We start from the raw sequence: 23,893 nt of genomic DNA, 5'->3' as shown, positions 1-23,893 counted from the left end.
TATACTGATAAATAAACTTTTCAGGCTTGATATATTGGGGTCACACAAAATTTTATTTAAAAAGGATTCTAGTGCTAAAAACTGTTTGGAAAATAGTGCTCTATAAGATACGGTCTTTTAATTTAATTTGTTAATACAATGTTCAATGTCGGAAGCTGCCCAAGACATTTGAATTGTTAAACTCTTCTGTATCATGGGAACACTCCTACAAATTAAAGTGTTGAAGATCTTCAAAACTGGGAACTTGTAACGAAGAAGAAATTACACTAAAAACTCCGTAACCATCTTAGCCTCTTCTGACAGGCAGCTTTAAACGAGATTTCTGGTTTTAAATTAATATGTTTACTGTGGTGTTGTGACCTCCACATATGGTCTCCTTCATGCGACACAATTCTGTGTCATCACACGCCAAATGTGCTGTGCATTTTGAAGGGTCAGGCACACAGCAACAACCGTCGATGTTATTTTGTGGTTTCATTAGAAAACAGCTTGTGCACGCCAAATTCAAATCATCTTTTTTATTTAAAAATCCAAAATTCACTTCTGCATTTTAGGTGTCGTTTAAAAAGAAGCAAACATTTAAAAGTATCAAATGTTACCAGTTTACAATTCATCTGGTCACGAACATTTTTAGTTTGTGGATCAGGGAGGTAAACCCACTGCACTGAGCAGGTTCACTGCCTGCCGTGAGGCCAGGGATCAGGGCGCCTGCGTCTCGGGCAGCAGGGGTCTGCGTGGGGGGCGTCACGCCTCAGCGGTGGGCACTCCTCTCTCAATGCCCCCTCTAAAAACTGTTAGCAGGTCTCAAAATCAATACAGAAGAGATTGCATGTCACTTAGTTAAAAAACAAACAACTCTATCTGCTTTCTAAATTACTTAGCAAAGCCAAGACAGACAATATAATTGTAGCCTCGCTATAATTGGTGGTCTTGAAATCCATGTCACAAAATGATGTTACAGGTGAGACAGAATTATACAATTCCTCTGGTGGTTTCAGAAATCTGGCTGAAAGGGGTCCAAGACTATAGATTTCACATTAGAGCAAGGCTCCCATATTTCCTGAACTGAGACAGTGAATATAAATCACAGTACAAAATACTTATTTTCTTTTTACTGGAAAAGCAACAGGTGCTACATACGAGAATCACTTACATAACATCTATTTTTTTTAAATGCGGGTATAAAATATTAATTGCATAGGGATTTAAATATAAGGCCAAGAAGAATATTAAGTAAAGTTAAGAAAAATCATAGAAAGGGCACTATGGTGTCAAAAGATAGAATTTCATTCTTAGAGTAATAAATCTGAATTACTGTCTAATTAAAAAATCACAGTATGTTGCTATAACTAACAGTGAATGTCAACTGTCTCATTAATTCCAAAGTGGAACCCAAACATAGGACTCACGAGAATACGACTAAAGCTGTCTAAACCTGATCAGTGAAGTAGCACGTTAGTGCCTGGTACGTACCTGATTAGTTACATAAACTACGTGTTGCAAATAATGTACAGTTGAATACACGTTAACAAGTGTGAGAGCACATCACCGCCTCATGCCATCCGTGATCTGCAGGTACACTGGGCAGTGTAACTACTCAGTCTTCCCGAGGTACAAGATCCCACCTGGCAGAATCTTCACCCAGTGAACTAAGAATACTGTAATTAACAAAATGTAGTCAAGTTCTTCCACTAAAGACTAACATGAACCAGAGAACTAGGTCCAAATACCAGTATGTACATGATCCTTAGGACTGTGGAAGGCAATGAATGATGAGTCCAACTATACTCTGTAGTTTAATGATTACCACCTGAAGGTTCAGGTAGAAAGGTAAATTGTGAATCTACTTCTTGTCTTAATGTTACATACACTGAAGTTTAAAGAGCAATTCCCAAATATAAAAGTAGCTTAGTTAACTTAGTACTGTTATATAGAGTAGTGTGAAGAAAAACAACAACTCCCAAAGGAATTATGTTAAGGTACATTTGGGAATACCCCAACCAATGTTTTAAATGAAAAAGTGCATAAATACAGTAATACTACAAGTGTGTTAACTACAGAACCAATTTTTTCCTGGGAGCTACACAATCCTATTTTCCCACATTATCTACACGTGATGAATTGTTCGGATACCACAAAGCACCATTGACAGTCTCAATTGCTTGATTATGTCGGAAAGGTCCTTGGACTTCCACTCTACTCAGCTGAGGATCTACCTAGAGTAGACGTGTCAAGTCATCTTCGGTCGATCAGGATTTAGCTTCACAATTCAGTTCTCTTTTGTTCAGACACAGCAGAGCAATATTTTCACTTCACACTCTTGGTTGGCGTTTCAGATTCTGTGGACTGTCTCCCATCTGTCCAGGCTTCCCGGGTGCTCTTCAGAGCGAGGGTCTTCTGTTGGTCGACCACAACGTAATCCACTCTCTCGTCGGCCACGCTGCTTCCCGAGCCACTGCTCTTTTGCTAGAATAAATGAATGAATGAATGAATGAAGGCAAATAAAACATCCCATACATTTCTACCAATGAAGGACAGCTTCTGCTTCTGATTAAATTTCAGTCTTAAAACACAGATACACATACACAAGGAGTAACTCTTGAAATTCTAGTTGATCACAACAAAGATGACACTACCTCAGTTTCACAGTGTTGCCTCTCTCCTAACAGTGCACTCTCTTCCCTCCAGTCTAAAATGATTGTATGTGGTAAGAATTCAAACTGATGCTCCCCTCACAGATGGAAGTCTTGCAGAGTAGAGATAGCAGGCACCTGGTTCACCATAAGGTGCACAATTTGCTTCTCCCTTTAGTCTTTAGCTCAAGCTGAACTTTTTCAAGCCCTGGGAACGTGTGTCAGTGCTTACTTTCAGAAATAAGAAATGTTTTCTGAAAAGCATATTTCCAGAACGGCAAATTACACAGGCTGATGGGCTGGCTCTCTTACTCCTAAAGTACAACTAAATACCAGCCAACTTAAAACAAAAGTAATTACTAGTACACTGCTGGGCTTGCTAGAAAATAAGGAAAATACCCAAGGAGTGAGGGCAACAGAGGGAGCAGAGAGCTGCTATGTGGGAAAGGCGCGGTTGTCGTCTTTAGGAGGAATGTCAGTCTCAGCAATGTGCTCGGGAGGCCCTGGGTGGAGGGAGATGCTCCAGCAGAACCACCTTGTTTAGCCAGGGGCCCTTGAAGGGAACTGACAGGTCCTAGCATGGTGACACCACCTGCTTCCTGGCAGAAACCAGTGCAGGCTTCCCACCAGAGCCCCAGAGAAATGGATTCACAGTAAAAATGTACAAAATGCACAAAGAAAGCAGCCGTCAAGAGCGTGAGTTAGCAAAAACAATAAGCACGGATTCCGATGTCCAAGGACTTCAGACAGTGAAATTATTGCATCGAGAATATAAAATATATATGTATAAAATGCTTCAAGGAATTTCAAAATAAAACGCATAAAATAAGGAATGAATAAGAAGCTATTCAAGTCAGCTAAGCCTATTTGGGAAAAAAAGCAGAACTTTATCTTAGAAGTAGAAATAAAATACCTGAAATTAAAAATTATACAAAGGGGTCAAACAGAAGAGTCGAGAATTAGTGAACTTAGTGATAGAGCTAAAGAAATTATCCAAGTAAGCACAGACAGACAACGGGAGAGGATGCGGAAGGGCCATAAGAAGCACAGAAACTGGACCGAGGAGTTCTAGCTCATGTCTGATCAGAAACCTCAAAGGAGAGAAGAAAAAAAGGGCGGAAGAGCATTACCTATAGAGATAATGGCTGCAACTTTTTCAGACTTAATGAAAAATGCAGAAGTAAAGACAATATAACTTCTACTGGGCAGGGTAAACAAAAAGAAATCTATGTCTAGGTGTCCAGGCACATGGCAGTAAAACCCGAAGATCACGGAAGATCTAGAAAAGGGCACTCTATCAGCTGGAAAGAAAAGACTGAGTACACACGACGAAACCACACTGACAGCGACGGCAGGCTTTCCAACAGGACCAAGAGAGGCCAGAGGATAGTGAACAGCACCTTCTACTTTCTGAAAAAATGTATCGTCCATCAGGAACTGTGAACTAAAGATAACTCTTTTTCAACAAAGGCGGCACGACATTTCAGCTAAACAAAAACTGCAAGAATGTACCACTAACACACCTGCACAAAAGCAAAGTGGTCAGAGAAGGGAGGCTGATGATACAAAAAGGAATAATTTACAAACGGAGTTGGCAACCCTGCTGGAAAATGTAAATAAGCACTGTCTATATAATAAGACTACTGCTACTGCTGCCACTGTCTAATTTGTGGGTTTCACAAAATTAAAAAACCTAAAGTTTGGACAAAAATAGCACCAAAGTCAGAAGGGAAGTAATTTGAGCTAACAATGGAAAGAGAGCAAAGATGATTAACTTCAGAATGTGTTACATAAGCATTTCAATGGTAACCACTAAAAGAGTAGAAAGTGTGTGCCTTCCAACCCATCAGAAAGGAAAAAAGAAATTTATTAGTTTCCATAACTTTCTTACTTGTGATTTATGAAACACCATTAGGTAACAGATTTTACTAAATTTAAATGAAACCATACCAATAAAATCCCCCCAAAGGAGATACGGTTATTTAGGTTGAAAACCTGATCTAACAGGACAGCGGGGCACAAACGCAGGTTTACAGTTATACGTGTGGAAAATAATGAATAAATAATACAAGAGTAAACTCTGTGTTTCACGTACTCACAACTAGGAACCTACTTTTGCCCCGCCCTGTATTTAAGGCAGGAGGCTTCACTTACTTTGCGTGGTGGTGTGGATTTCCCAGAATCTAAGTCTAGATCGAGGTATTCCACTTGCTTGTCTCCCTTGGGCTTGATCATAGGGCTGCTCCCTCCATCCAGACTGTTACTGCCAAAGAGATTCTAAAAGAACAATATGGTACAATCAACTGCCACACATTCATGCTGCTTTTCTTGCTTGTTATCTACTAAAAGCCTAAATATCTATTTCAAAAGGACATAGCTTGATCAAGTCTGCTTAGAAAATTAAATAACTTTAGGATTGGGGAAAGTAAGTAATGTTTAAAAAAACTGATTGAAACTTAGAGTAAGCTAGAAGTAGTTTCAAAAGTCAGTCTTGGGCCCTGACTGGGTAGTTTGCTTGGTTAGAGCATCGTCCTGATGTGCTAGCATTGTGGGTTCGATCCTCAGTCAGGGTAACTGTAAGAGTCAACCAGTGAATGCATAAATAAGTGGAATGACAAAAATCAATGTTTGTCTCCTTCTCTCTCTCTGCCTCTCCCTCTCTTCCTCTCTCTCTCTAAATTCAATTTTTTAAAAAGTCAAACTTGGTTCACACCAAGACTGGGACATCAAACTAACGTCAGTTGTGAGAGCTCCAGCTGAACATTATTAAAATGACATTTGTAAACAGCAGGATCCTGATACCCCCTGCTTGTAAATTAATTTCTTAAAGTTCTATATTTAAAGTCTTTCACACTGAAATTAATTTGAAAGAAGTATGCTAACTAAAGGCTATGAATGATGACTTCCTTGGCAAAGTCTATTTTATTTCAACCGTTTGGAATTTTTACCACTTAATTTCCTTTGCCTTCTATTGGCTTTGACTAGTCTCTAAAAGAGGAAAAAGAAAAACGGAGGATGGTGAACAGCATTTTTTGCTCAGGTTGAACAGAGTAAGCTGGGATTCAGGGCAAAGACAGCTGCTAGAAAAACACAGATTACTCCCTCCTTTTTAAGCAGGGCTTAAAATGTACCACTAACACACCTGCACAAAAGCAAAGTGGTCAGAGAAGGGAGGCTGATGATACAAAAAGGAATAATTGACAGCCCTGCTCAATGTTCCTGTGAATTAGGAAAAAGGTGCTCTTCCTCCACGGTGACACAGGTCCGCCAGGACCGCTGCCTGGTGAGCCAGACGAGGTCTGGGCTGCGAGGGCTCACCAATGCATTGGTGCCGGGCGGTACAATGTGTACACACGACACATGGTACTCAGGGTGCTCACACAGTGATCGGTCTGCCTGGCTGTGTGTGACGGCTGTGTTCGTAGGAACAGGTTTTGAAGCCAAGTTTATCCACTATTTCTAATAAAACACTGCAAAATATTAACAATAACATGCAGGGAACAAAAAAAAATAAGCAAGTTTTGGTATTTAATTAGTACAAATAGCCATTTTCCCCCTGCCTTTTTAAAAAATTCACACAGAAACTGATTTTTCCCCTGTAAATGACTTGATTTTTCATTGTCACAGAAAAAAAATATCAAGCAGGAGTATATGTGTGTGAAAAAAAAATCCTGTGTTCAAATGTGGCCAGTGAAAGAACCCATACCTAGAATTTCCCTAACTGGAAACACTCAGAATTCTCAGTTATCACAAGGCTATGAAAGGAACTCAAGAGTTCATAAGATGTACACATTTTATCTCAGTACATTGTTCCTGAAGAGAATTTCTCAGAATTGCGAGTTAAAGTGTTTTCTAATTATTACGGAACTGGAAATTTTTTCGTCTTATTGTTAAAATTTACAGGGAAGTCTATTTGCTCTCGATCTAATCTCAATGGGAACAGCTTGTCACTGTGTTCTAGCCTTTAACCTGGTGTTTTCGCAAAACAGTTTAGAAAAACCCTAAGATTCTAGGGGCTGCTGTGAGCGCTCTGAGAATTAAACAAGTAAAATAAAAACAACAGTAGTACTTTGTTTTTCTAGAATTCTTTTAAAAATACGTAACGTTGTTAAACATACTTTTGTTGCTATTGTTATATAACAATATTTATCTTTAGTAATGATCTGCTGTCGTTTGAATTCCAGGAGTCACTTTAAGGGTTCAGATGACGGATGCCTGACTTTGCATCTCTGGATGAACGAATAGGAGGCATTGGTACAGTGTCTTGTCCTGTGTTGTTTCACAAACCAAGTCCATCTTAAAAAAACTGTAACTGGAAACCTTTTATAATTTTCAACTAATTTTACATCCCCTTTTTAGAGATAGGTATTACACTGTAACTCTGTTGGTTTTAGACTTCACCATAGTATTTTTAAAAAGCACTCAAAAAGTTGTCTTTTATCCTTCTTCCTTAAGTATCCCGGAAGCTGTAAGGATGAGAGCGACAGATGTAAAGAACAGAGAGAGAAGAGGAAGGCTTTACATACCGAGTCTTCAATGTAGAGATTGGGGTTCATGGGGACATAATTCTCGTCGCTGTCATGCGAGTCGCTGCTTGAAGTTGTGCTGTGCACCGAGTCGGGTCGGGGTGACATGGGGAACCTGGAGGAGCTAGTTACAGAAACGATCGTCACAAACAGAAACTGTGACTAAGGTTCTAACGTCACCTCCAAAATAAAAATGAGTGACAGTTTGCATCCTTTCGGAAATAGCCACTTAAGTTCATAATCATGTATGGTACACAGTGATTGCAATACAATTTACTGCCCACATCCAAATGGACAACCAGTATTTGTAGTTCTACCTCAAAGGTATATTTTTGGGCACCAAATTACCTGTGTAGAACAAAAAGCATTGCTAGCTATTTGGAGTTTGATAAGTAGAAAGTTACAGATTTATGGTGGGAACTGCCCTGCCTGGTTTCAGAAGCTGTAACCCCCCCCATGGCTAAGGCTGAGTAAGAGACCTTGGGACCATAAGCCACTAGGGAGACACAGGTTATCTTCCTGGCAGGGGCGTCACCTTCTGCCCACTTTTACTTCACCCTGCTTGGCCCTGGGTGGATGACTGGTTAGCCAATGACGGGTAAGATTCCTCAAGGAAGGAATGGCCTAAGTCAGGCATGGTCACGAAGGGGCCCTCAGGAAAGGACTTGGGAGTATATAGGAAAAGGGGGTGATGGACCCTCACCCCTCGGCTTTGACAAAGCCTGAGTCCTCATTCGTCTTTGAGAAGTTTCCTAACCTCTTGGCTGCCTTCCTTCCCCTGACTGACTTAAGCCTGAAACAATGCAGGAGGTGGGTGCAGCCCTGTGCTGGAAAGGGCGGGTTCCCTGGGGTGATCAGGCCTAAGAAAGAATGCATAAAATCCTGTGAAACTTGCTTTGCTGAGAATGTTCTCAATTTAAATGATAAGGGTCCAAGAGCAGAATGAGTCTGTTTCCCCTAAATTTTACGGTCCAAGAGCAGAATGAGTCTGTTTCCCCTAAATTTTACGGCCCTTTAGCTAACTGACTCTGACTCAGAATAAGCCCTCAGAGTTCTTTGTATGTTATCTATTGTTTGATTCTTACTGCCTGACAGTGATTGATGAGCTTTACCTGCATTCCTGTGCAAAATGAACCCAATAAAAGCCCAATGAGGAATAGGCTCCTGGCCCTTCTCCTTTGAGAGCAGCCACCTTTCCTCCCCAAGCAGATCATGTCTTGGTAGACTTATTCTCATCCCCCACAGCACCCACAGATATGTATATATATATATTCTTATTTAAAATAACTGTATGGATACATAAAACATGAAAAAATATTCAACGCAGGCTTATAACTTTACATACTCACTTCCCTGTATACACTTAAGTAAATCTTAAGTAATTTCCGTAAGAAACGACCATATTTTCCAGATTAGTAATTCTTAGGAATTTCTGGCCTCACGAATCCCTTATACTCTTAAAAACTACTGAGAACTGCAAGAAAGTTTGGTTTACACGGGGCATATCCATCGAAATTTACTATATTACAAACAGCAGGAAAACTGTTTTAAACATAAGAATACACAATACACATGCTATTATGTGCCACGCAACGTCACCTAGGATCATGTAACCTCTGGGAAACTCCAGGGCACACTCACGAGAGGAGAAGAGTGGGAAAAGTAAGTGACATCTTAGCATCTCAACAAAAACAGTTTTGACTTCACAGAACCCCCAAAAGGGGGGTCTCCCCAGACCACCCCTTTTGGTCCACCCCGTGGAGACCACTGTTCTAGATATCTTCCATTACAACAAACAACCAAGCTACATATTTTAAGCAAAGACTTACTCTCGAGCAAAACTCCTAGTGATGGGAGATCTAACTGGGGCTTGTAATTCTTCCCATTCTGGCAGAGGTTTTATTTCTAACGGTGCTGGCTTGGCTGAAATGAAAGAGAAGAAAAGAGATTTTAGGATGCAGAAATCTGGAAAACAAAAGCAGACCCTCTCCCTCTGTCTCTATGTGTATGTTATCACCAGAGTGGCTTAGGACCAGCTGGTTTCACAGGTGAAACAAGAGTCATGGATGTCCTGTGATTTGCCCGAGGCTGCACAGCTAAACTAAACAGTTAGTGACAAAGTGAATCGGATAATGTTTTGTGATTGTTGACTAAAAGCCGAAAGCTCTATTACAACACGTTGCTTCTTAATTTAAGTAAATATTTTATGAAGATAAACCAAATGAGAACGAGAGAGTAATGGGAAGCAATTCTTTTAGTTACTTGATTTGTACCTTTCCCAATTTCCTCATTCACTTTTACCTAATTTTATCTTTAAATACAGAGATTGGAGATCTAATCTTCTATATTAAAACATTCTGATTCTTCAATGTTAAAGCTTCAATACACATAAAATATGTATAGTTGTACATAACATTATGCAACTGTACATATAAAATAATATATAAAGTATATGAAATACAAAATTTTGCTAAAACCAAAACAAAACAAAAAAATAATGACCAAATCTTAATTCATGCCCAGTCTGGAAACAAATAATATGAAACAGTAATTTTATCTTTAGATTCAAACTCAGTTTTGAGAAAAGGCCATAATTAAACAATCACCTCAAATTTTTAGCTTAATTTAACAAACAACATCCATTACCAAACTAAGTAAAAATAAATAAATGCTAATATTCCTATTAGTTTTACTTATAAGAGCTCTCTCCTTATTTAGCTCATTATTGCAGTAGGCAGTTACTGTGCTAGTACATACCACAGATCTTTCTCCCTTAACATCAACTGAAACAATTTTCAGGAATTAATGAATGAGCAAAAAACTAAAACAACATTACTTGTTAATATTAATTATATTTTAGGAGACCACTCAAACATACTAGGTAAGTATTTTAGTTACCTTTCATCCTGCCATTCTAAAGAAAAAAATTTTTTATTTTTCCAGGTTTCCTTTTTCTACTCTTTGTCCACATATGTGTATTTTTAATCAACTATGCTATAGTTACCATAAAACTATAAAATAGATGGACATTTTAAAGGGCTAGGCAGATTCACTAGGGCTCATAAGGAATTATTTTTATCAACTCAAATGCAACAGCTCAATGTGATTTTCTGTGGACTGATGTAAGTCCAAGTTAGTTTTGTTCGTCTATACACTTACAATGGACATGCACAGAGTACTGTGCTGACTAAAAGTATTTCATTTCTATGTCACACTTTTGAGAAACCCAAAGGTTAACAGCAGTCTCTACCTGTCAAATTCTAAGTCATGGCATAAAACATTCAGTCCACGGAAATGAGCCTGTATTCCATCTCAGAACACATACATTATATACACATATAAGAGACAACTGGCATTCACAAAGCAGGTCACGAGTTTAAAATAAACAATGTACTGATGTCTAAGGGGTTAAAGTAATGCAAAAGGACAAGGCTGAATATCACATATAATCATATCACACATTATTATTTGACTGAATATCAAATATTTAACATGCTACTATTAAAGGTATAATAAGGGGACTCGTGTATTATGGAAAGCATTCAGTTTAGAAATAACGTGCTAGAAAGCTTTATTTATAACAACAGTTGGATTTAAAGTTCTTCTTTACTTTTAAAGGAAAAAAAATCACAAAATAAAGTCCCAATGCCCCGTCCAGCATGCGGTGCCAAAGTACATACCCTTTCTTCTCGTGGCAAAGTCACGCATGGTTTGTGAATCGGTTCGCTCTAAACCATGGGGTTTGGGTCTTAAAATTTTAGGACTTTGACCTAATTGGTAAAAAGAAGACTCTCTTAATATGTTATTTTTTAATTGGAAAAAATGGATTCTGTCAAAAGAGCAACAGAGCCCTGAGCAGAAATGTTACATCTCAAAAGCATACACACAAGTCTGTTCGTGGAGACTATTTCAATCTTGCTACCTATCATTCACGCTCAGTACACTGGAAAAGGGAGAGCTGCGTGCAGCAATGCAATAAGCCAAGTATTATAAAAGATGGCAAGGTTTTAGTGGGATAAATGGCCTCGTTAGTTCTTATCTTTATTTGTGGGAAGGAGGAAACACATGTACCATGTTAGTTCTTCTTACATGCCTTAGAAAACTGGGTCAAATAAAAAAAATTTAAATCTCTCACTCAGATCTCAAGTACATCTTTCCTTTGCAGTATGGTGTCTCATGAGAAAGTACCCAGGCCAACTTGCTTTCATAATAGTACTCTCCTAATTTGGGGGAGGTATTTTAAAAACTTTAATCTGGCTTGGCTATTCCTTCCCCTTTTGACCAAAGACCTTTCAGAGAAGCAGGTGATGCTCCAATGCTTGCTAATCCAAGACCAACATGTGTTTCCCCTGGATGCTCAGGGGCTGGGCTGCCTGGTGACGACACTTTGCAAGGATTGGACGTCTAGATTCTGGAACTGCCGACTGTCTAGCTTCAATGTAAGGATATGAAAGCATAAATTCACTTGCCATCATTTTCTTTTCATTTCGTCTGTGGCACATACAAGGACTGATGAAGTGAACACCCAGCAGCTGGCCTCACCTTTTATCCCTGCAAGGACCCTGGATGTCCGAATGGCGACATCATTTGAAGAAATTATTCAGGCGACTCTATCCTTAATGGCACCAATTTTCTTTTTTTTTGTGGCATTTACAAAGCTCAGTGGACATCAGATTTCGCAAAGTAAGAATTCACTAATTTCTAGCAGCTTATCTCCCAAAATCTAAGTTTCTGAAAATGTGATCATCTAGATTACAAAACATGAAAATTCTCTAATGAACCAATTTTATAAATTAGGCAATCAATACACTGAGTTAATTCAGAAATGAGGCAGGCCTACTCGAAGACGTGCGTGCTAACATTCTGGACCACAATCCTACCCTCGGCACTGACCTATCCAGGGCCCAGGCTGGCCGGGCACTTTTCTAAAACAAAGGCCTATGTCGGCTTTTTATATTCCTCCAAAATAGTGTACTTCCCTTCAAAACAAACAAGCGAGAGGCAGAAGATAAGCTTTTCCATAGAAAAGCTTATTTATTTATTTTAGAGCGGAAAGACCCTTACAGACCAAATCCAGCTTCATTTTATGGCTGAGATGCCTCTGGAGATGGAGAAGTTAAGTGAGTGAACGAAGGCCTCCGCTAGCCTCCTCCCTGCTGGGGCCGCACTCCTGTGCTGCCCACCTCGCTGTACCCTCTGTCCCTTTGGGAAATACAGAAGCTTCGACAGTCAGTGTTTGCAGTTCAGGTTTGAACTCCTCAGTTGTTTCAGGTCTTACAAAGACTCGAATGCCGCAGATGGTGGCCAGGCGCAGGAGGCGATGTTAAAAACTATGGACAGCTTTTAGAAGTACTTTTGGTCTGCTGGCACCTCCTCAGTGCCTACTGTGCTTCCTCAGTGTTTGTTCCGTGCCCTCTCCCTTTTCTAAAAGACCTGCTTCCATTAGCTCTCAGCTTCCTCCTGCGTCCTCACTGTGTTTCATTTTTTTTTTTACCAGCAGTCACTCTTCACATGTCTCACCTTTCGCCCTCAGTATCTTACCTACATCTGTGGTTACATAATCGAGGTCACATGACTGCTAAATCTACCTAGTTACGACCTAGTTCCCTGTTTCAGTTGTCTGACAGGTCCCCTCTTTTATCCTTCCAACCCTTGACACTGAGCTTATTACCTCCCTCAAAACCAGTGCTATCTCTCAAGTACTCTCAAGGGTATACTCCTCGGCTTTCTTAATAGAACAGCACCATACTGAGATGTTTAAAGTGCCTTTACAAAGTTTACAGGTACTTTCTACTCCATCCAAACAAAGCTTAAGGCTGATTTTACGATAAAAGTCGCAACGTGGGCATGCTGCTCTGAATTGTGCTGAGTCACTTAGCCTTTTGTGAGCTCTATTTCTCTATATCCTTCCAAACTCCATGTGACATTTGTGTTCCAGACGGGAATACAAGGTTTGCCCAGCTTATGAGCAGAGAAAGAAAAAGAAGTCCAAGGTATAAAGATGCTTGTCTTAGCCCTGTCTTCTTGTCTATTGCCTGTAGGCAAATCCTTAAAGAAAAGTATGAAAATAAAAAGTGAGAAATAAGAATTCTAAAGTAGAAGCAAAAGTGAGCCAGTCTGAAGATAACGGGATCCCCAAATTCCAAGCGTAAACAGAGGAGCTCATTGGAGCCTCAACTTCTAAATCCAGGGCAGTTACAATTCAGCTTTAGCTAGACTTAGGTCGGAACAAAGAAAGCAAGTTTATTTTTTCATTTAGCACAAAGCACTGACTACTGGTGAATTCCTATTGTCCTTTTAACCCTTAGGTGTTAAAACTGCCTCACCCAGGCTGTCAATCTCTGGGCCATGTGACTGTTCCCTTATTGGGAGCACAGTTTGGTAAACCTTAATTTCTGGTTCAGGTCTTTCCAGCAGATCCTAATCCACGTACCTACAAAACCCCCCAGGTGGGCGTTCACACCACACGTTAAAAAATCCTTTGACCCCCCCGCACACCTGCTATGCTCCCTACACTGGGGCCCTTGCAGCAGATCTTCGCTGTCACCTAGATTCCACTTTCTAATCCCTCTATATCGATTTCAGTTTCATTTATAGTGACAATGTAAGTTTGTGTTCATTCACCCAGGAATTTAAAAGAAGCTGCAAGTCTGCAGTCCTTCCTTCAGTTACTAACGCGCACTTTCACTTACCTGGTGTTCCCGGGAGTGACAAACTGCCACTGTGTGGCTAAATGACCTCCACCTACACTCCAAGGGCCCTCAAAGCTTTAAAAATCACTGCAAGTCCCCAAGCGGAGGGGGCAACTGAGAGCCAGGAAGGGGGCTGCTGTTAAGCCTTTCTCATTTGATCATCTCTAACCCTGGATTGGGGAAACAGGGCAAAGCACCCTCTGACAAAGATGTTGAAGAACGTATGATGTTTTTATCATTTCACATGAAAAATGTAATTTGTTTCTATCATACTGTTAAACCTTAGATGAGCTTTCTGGAGCCAACCTGATTATATTACTTGTCTGCATAAAACTCTTTAGTGGTGGGTGTACTCAGAGTAAAGCCCGAACTCATTAGCGAGGATCATAATACTCAGCCTCAGGCACCTGGGAGGCATCTGGCACAGGTTCCCCCATTCATACTTTCCTCCCTTCTTCCCACCCACGACTGAGCCCGCCCCACCGCCCCTCTTTTGAAAGGGTCTGGGTATGCTGTCTGTTCAGACTGGAAGACCCTCCACCACCCTCCCTCCCTCTACCGTTACTTAATTGCCACTCACCCGCTCAGACCTTCCCCAGGGAGCTTAGCTAACCAGTGCCAAGAGCCAAGAGCTTACCTCAACCGCAGCCCCTTTCATGCTAATTATGATAATGTGTTTACTTTTCTAGCTCCTCCACTGGATGGACTGGGGCTTCTTCAGGGAAGCCACCATTTCTTCCCCGGGTTTGAAGACCCAAGGCCCAGAAGAGGGCCTACCCTAGTGCTGGTGGACAAGCCTACAATACACAGAGCTGGTGGTGGATAATCTGATCGATGTCACGAGTTTTATCTTTTTGTCCTTGAAGGAGGAAAAAAAGCGAACGGATGTTGTTTTAAAAGTTGGTCATCCCCAAATAAGGTCAAGGCAGTCACCCGAGGTTGTCTCAAATATGCAGATGCAATCTTTTTTTGGGCAAAGTCCAGACACTATGAAGTAGTATTGTAATAGGTACTGCCTACATATGAGTACATTCAACTCAACGTGGGATTATTTATACTCTTCTGACATGTTCCAGGTTATGCTACTGATCCCAGTAGACGTTTCAAAATTTAAGAAAGAGGAAATATAATTTGCATTATGATCCTCTGCTAATTCCCAAAAGTAATCAAACTTTTCACACCTGTTTTAATGGTTTCCTTGTAGAAAGAAGAACACATTAATGATAATTCTATTGGAAGGTCAAGAATATTTAGTGGGGGAAATCCATGTGCAAAGACTGTGCTGTAAAAAGGCACTCTGTACTCACTTCCTTTAAAGCGCAACACCAGACAAAAATCTGACTGGGAGTCCAACCTGAACGTTTGTTTATTACAATCTAGTTATTTTTACTGGTGTCACTCATCCATCTTCCAAACATCTATTACAGTGTAAGAGCCACTTGGAGAAAGCTTGTTCATTTTTAACTACCTTCAAAAAATTATTTAGCAGATGTCTTGAAAAAAAATGTTTACAGCAAATATATCACACTGTATACCAAAAGACCCACCCCAGGCAGCGCCTGATGACTGGTCTTCCACAGGGGGACCCAGACCTGATGCTACGCCATCTAGACTCACGTACTAAACACCAGAAGTAGCCTCGTGCTGCTGTTTAAACCTCAGCGCTGTAACTAGTGGCCAGAGCCGCTGCAGAAAGCCGTGCGTGGGCAAAGCCAGACACAAAGACAGCATCTGAGGCTCGGCAGCTGCTCCGTCACGTTGGGAGGAAACTGAATGGGGTGCAGGGTCCGAGACAAGTGTAGTGATTAAATGTAGCAGATTTACAGAAAGATGGATTTTAAGAGAAGCTGCACCACAGATCTCCCAGGAACGTCTCAAGCTTGACAAACTGCTTTTCCATTAAAATATAGAAGTTTTGGTGCAAACAATCAAAAATGCAATCTGTACTACATTTCCAATGACTCGTCTGCTTTTCAAAGACAACACACGGAAATGAATGTCTCCTCTAGTAACATACATAAAACAAGTACCGTCAGGACAGAAATGGTGTGGGTGCAAAGGAAGCTAGCACGGGGGTGGGGGGTGGGCAAAGGAGCCGGGAAACGACACTCAACTTGTGGGTTTAGAACATCTATGTATTTCTGCAGCTTAAGTTACTCAGAAGTATGCTAGAAACTCATCTGTACCACGAACCACAGCAGCTGACATCTAAAATTGGGGGTATAAACAACACTAGGATATCACTCATTCATTGTAGACCCTCCCAGAGGAGGCTCTCCAGAAACCGGCTATCCGGGATGTCAAACTGGTTACATAGGGCCCTGAAACCAACAAGTCATATTTGATGGGAATAGGTTTGCTTGTTATTTGGTTTACTTGGTAAGACCTACTAGAATAATAGATTGAGTCACGTATCTGACGTGACAAAATTAGAAATTTAGAACAGATTTTATCTGATGGCATGCATCATGAGGAGAATTTCACGATTAAATAGACATGTCGTTTACAGTTTAAGTTTTGAGGAATAAACTTTGCTTCAGGATCTGAATTTGGGTTTTAAAATGTATTTTTCTTGAATAGTTACAACTTTCTAAAATGGGTCGACAAAGTTTGCCCTGCATATTAAATGCCTTTTCATGCATCCTCTCTTGTATTGTATTTATTGAAAAAGTAGGCTAGTACTAAAGAAAAGCAAAGACATTTTCTTTATTACTATGATTTTAGTAACCTCTTTACTGTTTTTCTAATTCCATGCTCCTTGATTTTGCCCAAACTATGTGGGTATTTATTCTGGATACTTTCTTGATTCATTTGGTATCTAAGAAAGGCTACCAAATAACAACCTGGCCCATGAACTCAGAACTGCCTCTCAACAGTTCAGTTACTTTTTAAGATTACACTGAACATAATCTCCAAAAGTAACCGAGAACCTGCTTTGTTCTGTTCTAGTGTGAAGTCACTTCAGGGCAGTGAGAAGGCTAGGACAATTACTGTCGTGTAGTAAAACAGATAGTACTGTCACTACACACACAGGGAGGTATAATTGTACAAGTATGCAAAATATGTACTATATTCATATATAGTACACATGCCATATTACTATGGTATGTGTTACACTTATGGGGAACATGAGTTCTATCAGACCTAGAGAACACTTAAAGCTCATCATTATGATTTTAAAACTCCTCTATAGAGAAACAGGAATTTTTTTTTATTCTGCTTTATGCTTACCATGTAGAGTCATTCACTGAAATCTAGCGGGAGTTCCCAAACTGTGTTCTGCACAGCCCGAGGGGAGGAAGGTGGGGGCAAGGGGACAGCACAGATGCGCCTGGGAACCTGTGCCCTCACCCGATCCGCAGCAAGTCCACCTTCATGGGGGCCCTCAAGACCCCAAACTGTGACATCTGGGGTTAAAAAGTGCAGCTCTGCAGCCAACACGCCCCAATTAGAGAAAAATAAGAGAAGAACCAGTCTAGCATTAAAGTGAATTATTTTGATATTTCAAAGAGTTCGGGAGACTCGTATCTTAATCCTTCAGCAGCCTGTGAGCTCAGAGATGAACGCATGTGTACCCTAACGTGCTTTCACATACCGTACACGAAGCAAAGGACCAAGTACTGTGTTCACAGACTTAAAGACAAATGAGGACAAAGAGTAACAGAAGGAAAAGCTATTACATAGAAAGCTGGGGATGCCCACGCCCTTTCTAAGATAACCATCCTGATCATGACCCTGCTTCTGGGGTGGCTGGGTGGCCATGGATGCAACAGGTGAGCATCTTTCCAGCTGTCGGACCAAAGTCAGGCACTTGACCCAACAGCAGCCAAGCTGTGGCCTGGTGCACAATCCATCGTGTGGCTTGATGTGAAAAGACAATGAAACCAATGAAATTTGGAGCAACCTGAAGTGAGTAACAAAGGAGGCTCTTAGCAGCCTCGGAAGATGCACGAAAAAGCAGCCAGGGGGCAGACTCAGGCCACAGAGGGGCGCTGTAGGCCACAGCTCTGGGAAAGCAGAAAAGCAGGTAAAGGAGAGCATACGCAGTGGAAGGGGAAGAAAGAAGCAAAGGATGTAAAGGAGAACAAAGCAGATACAAAGACTCCCCCAGGACAGACATGCAGAGAGCAGGATGGAGGGACAGTCCCCTAGGAGTGCCTCAGTTCCCAATCACTGTCTCACTTCGCCACTGGTGTATCCTACTTACAGCCAAACAAAACAAAACTCATTTTCTTAAGATGCTCTGAGTCTGTCTCGCTTCCCCACAACTGGTACTTAATTAGAATTAACATTAATGATCTAAGCTCAGGATAATGAGAAATTTATATGGACCTTACATGCTCTTGAAAAGCTACATACGCCACATGACTTTTCGAGTATGCTGAGTACCCCAGAAATTGTGCCACTTATCACAGAGCCAACGGACTCCCTTACTTGCTCGTCCAGATTAAGTCACACCCTCGCCATGCTGCGACACAGCTAGCTGTCTCTGTCATAGCCCAAACTTTAAAAGCTCGGGTACATGTCACCAAGTTGGCTGAAAAATTTCCTTTACACTACATTTTTAACAAACCACGGCACTTGAGAACTTAGTGTTACTTAGGAAGGCCAGTATGAAAGAATAGACTAGAAGCATTTTACACCCCAGTAAAGGAAGAACCAGTTTAAAGAAGTTGTTACACAAACAGCGTGGGAAGATTACACAAGCAATCTCACCATCAGTGCCTCACAATCTCTAGCCGGGTCTGATACTATGTACTTTGGTTTGGTCTGCAATGTCTTGTTCTTTTAAAATAATTACATTAGCTGTTAGAACTTAAAAGTCCAAAGACAGCACACATAAAACCCAACATTTCTGGCTTCTCTTGACACATCAGAAGATTTGCATGTACCGGTCCTAATTATTTCCACAAGTCAACACAGGGGTGTGGCCAGGGAGCAGGCAGGTCCTCCAATTAGGGTGCATGAGTTTCTCTAACTCCCTCCTGTCCCCTGACAATCTTTGCAAGTGTTTTAGTTTGTGACCTCTGCCCCCGAGATAGACTTAACAACGTCCCCTGGGCATCAACCTGTGATATGACAATTATTAATCTATGAACAGCAACACTGCTTAAATAAGCTACTAACTAAGGTCATATGAAACACCTTGGAACTTCTGGCCCCAATTTCTGTTCTGGGTTGAATGACAGTTCAAGCAGACCGGCGACCCTGACCCTTTCCTGAGCTGTGCTCTCCTTACCTTTTCTGTCTGGCTTGAGGTTCCTATCCACGGGGGGCGGTTCACAGTCTGCAACAGGTATGGGCCTTCTGGGAGGGGTCTTTGGGCTGGACCGGAAGCCCATGTGAGCAGGCGGAGGCACTTGCATTCCAAAAGAAGAGAAATCAAACGTCCCCGGAGTCATGGGCACGTAATTTGCTTCCTGAATGGGTTCTGTAAAACTGCTGGAATGTTGCCGTGGAGGAGAGTTGGGATTCATTGGGACGTAATTTTCATCCAGCTCTTCACTTGAGACACTTCCCACTGTCAACACATTTTTGATTTTCTAAAACACACACACACACACATTTTTCTTTTAATAAATAAAAACTGCCGTCACACAAGAAAACATAATTGTAAGACACACCTATTCATGTGGATCAGAAGGGGCTTTTCTTTCATGATCTCGTTTAGTCTCAGGGAACTAAGCGTGAAGATTTTTGACAATGAAATCTACACTCGATTATGCCAAGGTCAATGATACTTACGAAGTGGTTATGGAAGCCTTCGAGTGAACTAGATCTACCACTTGGAAATGTTCGTGGAACATCGTAGCAGTCTTGAGAACTAGCATCTAAAACAAAGAACAAACTATCAACATCTCTTCCCCTACCTGCCCGTTCTTGGGGTAATCAGGAATGATCTGTTCTCTTTCTCTCTCTGTAAACACACGTACGTGCAGGCACACCTGCACACGGATCTTAAAAAGGATGCTCACAGAAAGGTATCTTGAGCTGGCACGTTAAAGCACTAGAAAATGCAGCCACTCACTCAAGTGCTAACCAGTACTGATATCTGATCACGGCAGTGAGTGACTGTCTAACTCCGGGATGCGGTGGGAAAAATGCCAAAAGATATACTTGTATTTTCTTATCTTTTGCACCATCTTGGACTTAACATATCTCACTAACTTATACTCGGATTACACACACACTTCAAGAAGGGAGTTAGAAATTGGTACTGAATGGATAAATAAGCACTGACATAAGTACTCTTCGTGAGGCATTAAATCTTCATCTGCTTTAACACAGCTGGAAACTGTGACAAGATAAAACTTTGTGAGCATGAAGTTTTTAGGGGATGTGCCTTTCACACTCTAGCCTTCTATTTTCAGGACTTTACGAATCTCAGAGTATAACCCAGACTAAATTTCTCTCCTCCTGAGGCCTGTGACTTGGAATGAGGGGAGAGGGGACTCAGAGCTTGAAATAACTCAGAGAAGTAACACCAAACAAAACTCCGAGTGGCTTGACTGGAACTGATGTTACCTGTTAGACACAAGTGTAAAAACTGCTTATCTAGGAAGGAAGGAAGTGGAGCCCAATAGATGGGACACAAAAGTGGCCGCCATGGCACACAAACACAGGAAAGGGTCTGAGCCGCAGACGCTGGGTGGCTGGCCCATTTCCTGCTCCTCTGCCCCATCAGAGGGTCTGCCTCCCCCCACCCCAGTATTTATAGAAAGTGGGAGAGGGGGGCACCCATCCCGAGGCAGGAAGGAATTACTACGGCCATAGTCCTTCAGGGATGGAACACGCCACCTCCGCCCCCTGGCGGCAGACCAGCACACAGGCATGCCCGGCGCGCGCAAACGCCCTCCTGGGAATCTGCCGAGACTCCGCTATCCTCACGCCACGAGTGGGCCACTGCGAGGCTGAAGAAGCAAAGGCTCACCATGTGACATCCTACTATGCTTGGAAGGGCAACTATTTGGAAACACGGCCTTTCTGTCACGAACCCTAAACAGAGAGGATGCCAAGGAGCGCTGACCTTTCCGCAGCTTGTTCAGCTCCATGGTGGAGCTGGTGTTACTGCGGGACGGCGGCGCCCCCGCGGTCGGAACGCAGTAACTGCTGTCGGGGTCCGAGGTGGCGCGCGGGACGCTGCAGGTCTCCACCGGGGACCGGTCGTGAGCCGGGTGTGGTTTCGGCGGCCGCGGTGGAGGAATATCTGGAATAGGGTCTAGCTTGGACGACTGTCCCAGGGCTCCTTCGGGAAATGTTCGTGGAATCTGGTAAGTGTTACCAGGTGTGGAAGGAATGTCGTAACTAACAGACACGTGCCTCAGTTGAGTCTCTAGACTCGATGTCCCAGACGGGGTATTAAAAACATAGAGTTCTCCATCCGCTTCGGTACTCGACGGAGACACCTTTGGTAAAACGTCATGGGAGTAACTCCTGGGCAGGTAATAAAGGCTGGAGTCTATGGAAACGGACGCCGCACGCGGCGGCGGGGAGTCGTACATGCTTTGCTGCTGGAAGAAGCCATTCACTCCGTGTTTGCTCTGGGAGGAAGCTGGGGTTTTATGAGAAGGGGCGTTATCGTTGCAGTCTGTTTCAGAAGAGGCGGATTTTGCAGAATCGGCATGTGTTCTAAATAAAAATGGTCAACAGCAGAAAATAAAACACAGTGAAGACACAGGACTGCATTCTAATGTACATATCTGTAGCTTGTAAATCAAAATCCATAGCTTTTTTTCATTAGATTTTTTTTTTGGTGTGATCCACAAGATTGAAAGCATGAATGCTGCTCATTTTTTTACGATTATACCCCAGACAACACCACCGCCACCACAAAACCACCACAAGCGTTTTCTCTAATTTCTGTCCCGGACCCGCCCACTCCCCCAACTCCACCTAGTAAATCCACACACTGAAACCACAATCCCCAAAATACTGGAATTAGAAAGGTACGAAACTCCGAGAAAGGTAAATGATGAAGGCACAGACACAGGAAAAGCATTTCCTCTGAACAGCATGCAAGAACCTGGTGCCAACACAGTTCATCTACGTGACCCCACCTGTGGCGGCTCCACTGTTTTGGGGACCTGGAAGTCTAATGGTTCTACCGTACTGAATAAATTCAGTGTGATCTACCAGGAGGTGGCAACTTAAAAAGGTTTTGTGTATCTTTCTACTAATTTTCTTTAACGAGCATTTAGCTGCTACTATAATGAAGATCCAGATACAAGGCACAGAGTGAGCCAATTCGAAACTATAATTAACCTTGAGGCATCTCGTTAGAGTATTTTCTATGCTTCGGGTACATTTTCAGTCTCTGCATTTAGTACAATCACAAAATGTGGATATAAGGCAAAATGAAGCCCTGCAGGAACTTACACTTAACTGATTTTAAAAGTAAACTTGTGATGGTTTTGTAAGGGCCTGTTGCCCCTCTTAGGGACATCTGGCCCTGTGTACTCCGCATATTCACTGGGACTCTTCTCCACTGTTACTAAGAACCCATGATTGCAATATCGTGATTTTCCTCAACCCTCACCGATTAGTCCCTTGTTCACTGACTGGCTCTTTCTTCTTATCTCTCCACCTGGGAATGGCCAACAGAATTTAATCCTCTCATCCTTGATCACACACACTATTTAACAGTTGTCCTGCCTCAGACGGTCACCTTCGGTCTGCTGGCAACCTCCCATCTTCTCTCTAAACTCTGGGTCCCATGTTTCCCGGCTGTTCAAATGTATTTCTGCTTGGTTATCCCAGTATCACCTTGCTCACATGGGCCAACCCCAACCCAACTTGCTTCTCCAATGGACTGCCCTTGCCGCGGTGCCACTGAAAGAAATGTCTTTATTCGGGTTCTCTGGGCTCAAAAGCCGATCAGCTTTGATTCACTCTCTTTGATCTCCACCATCACACAGGCACAGTCTTTCTTCCTAACCAAGTGCCTGACCCCTATTCTATTTCTGCTGTCACCGCCCCAAACTCAGGTCTGTGTCTCTGCTAAATGCAACACCACTGGACCCTCCTAAGTGAACTTCTTTCCTCTATTTGTCTTTCTTCCCATGTGCTTGGAACCATACTGCTACGTTTTCAAACCATGGTTTTCTTATCATTCGCCTACTCGGAGAAACTCCTGTTGAGGGTCCCTGCAGCTTGTGGGAACTCCAGAAAGCCCGACTGCTGCCCTTGGCATTGAGGCAGCTCCACCTTTTCTGCCTTTATCTTCCGTCCCACTATTCCCCAGGGGAACCTCGACCCCGAGCAGACTCCCTCCTAGCTTTCTTCTTCCCATCACTCTCATTCCCATCCCTCCTTTCCCTCAAGCATTTTCATGCAGATTACTAATGACAGGCTCCTTTTCTTTCACCAGGCAGGTGTCATGCAAACCCTGCTCCTCCCAGTGTAGGAATTTCCAACAGGTCTACTCTCGATTCTAAAATGTGCTCCGTCACTGAATTCCCACATGGGAGACACAGAATGCCAGAAGCGGAATGAGCGGCAAAGTTACTGTGCTGACTAGCTTATAGTTTAGTGGAGAATGAATAAAAATATCAATTATGTCCAATTCTGTGATAAGACAGAGATATGGATGTGAAATCAAGAGGCTATGAAAACCCAGAGAGGCATTTAATCCAGCAGGGAAGAGTGGGAAGATGTTTCCTACACACACGTCTGGGCTGAGGCGTGCGGGCTGTGCAAGGATTTGCAAGGCAGGTCTCATAGCGTGCCTCCATCTAAAAACACTTCATGTTCAGGTGCTCTCACTTCTTCACAAGGTTTACTGGGGAACTGTGAAGGTGACTGTGTCTGAGGGGCTGTGACTTATGTCATTAGTCTGTACCTGCATAGCAGCACCTAGCAAAATAGTGGACACATCGTAAATGTTAGTTGTCACTTTTGCAAGACAATAGATGCAAAATATCTATGAGCATACTTTCTACTACAACAGGAAAGTTGTGATAATAGTGAGATTAATGAAAGACATTACATAAAACGAAAAAGAAAATGTCCTGAAAATTGTCCCTTAGCTCTTTGTTGGCTTTTA

General features: G+C 42.1%; 1 protein-coding gene across 9 annotated transcripts in view; it reads right to left on the bottom strand.

Annotated features, from left to right (window-relative positions):
* Nucleotides 1-503: 503 nt before the first annotated feature.
* The window catches only part of GAB1 (GRB2 associated binding protein 1), a 111,405-nt gene continuing 88,015 nt past the window's right edge, over nt 504-23,893 (bottom strand). For 6 of the 9 annotated variants that reach the window (XM_037162345.2, XM_037162348.2, XM_053658349.1 and 3 more), the window contains 8 exons: nt 20,879-21,480; nt 19,597-19,682; nt 19,091-19,394; nt 10,840-10,929; nt 8,989-9,082; nt 7,160-7,283; nt 4,788-4,910; nt 504-2,466 (listed from right to left, as the gene is read on the bottom strand). In XM_037162345.2, the coding sequence (XP_037018240.2) occupies nt 2,308-2,466; nt 4,788-4,910; nt 7,160-7,283; nt 8,989-9,082; nt 10,840-10,929; nt 19,091-19,394; nt 19,597-19,682; nt 20,879-21,480 (1,582 nt within the window). In that variant the 3' untranslated portion in view covers nt 504-2,307. The remainder of the gene's footprint in view (nt 2,467-4,787; nt 4,911-7,159; nt 7,284-8,988; nt 9,083-10,839; nt 10,930-19,090; nt 19,395-19,596; nt 19,683-20,878; nt 21,481-23,893) is intronic. The other 3 variants (XM_037162349.2, XM_037162350.2, XM_053658348.1) reach the window with 1 other exon arrangement.

This window comes from Artibeus jamaicensis, unplaced genomic scaffold (assembly GCF_021234435.1).
Source record: "Artibeus jamaicensis isolate MK-2021 breed Jamaican fruit bat unplaced genomic scaffold, CSHL_Jam_final scaffold_537, whole genome shotgun sequence".
Classification (NCBI taxonomy): Eukaryota; Metazoa; Chordata; class Mammalia; order Chiroptera; family Phyllostomidae; genus Artibeus; species Artibeus jamaicensis.
This window is presented reverse-complemented; position numbering and strand designations above follow the sequence as displayed.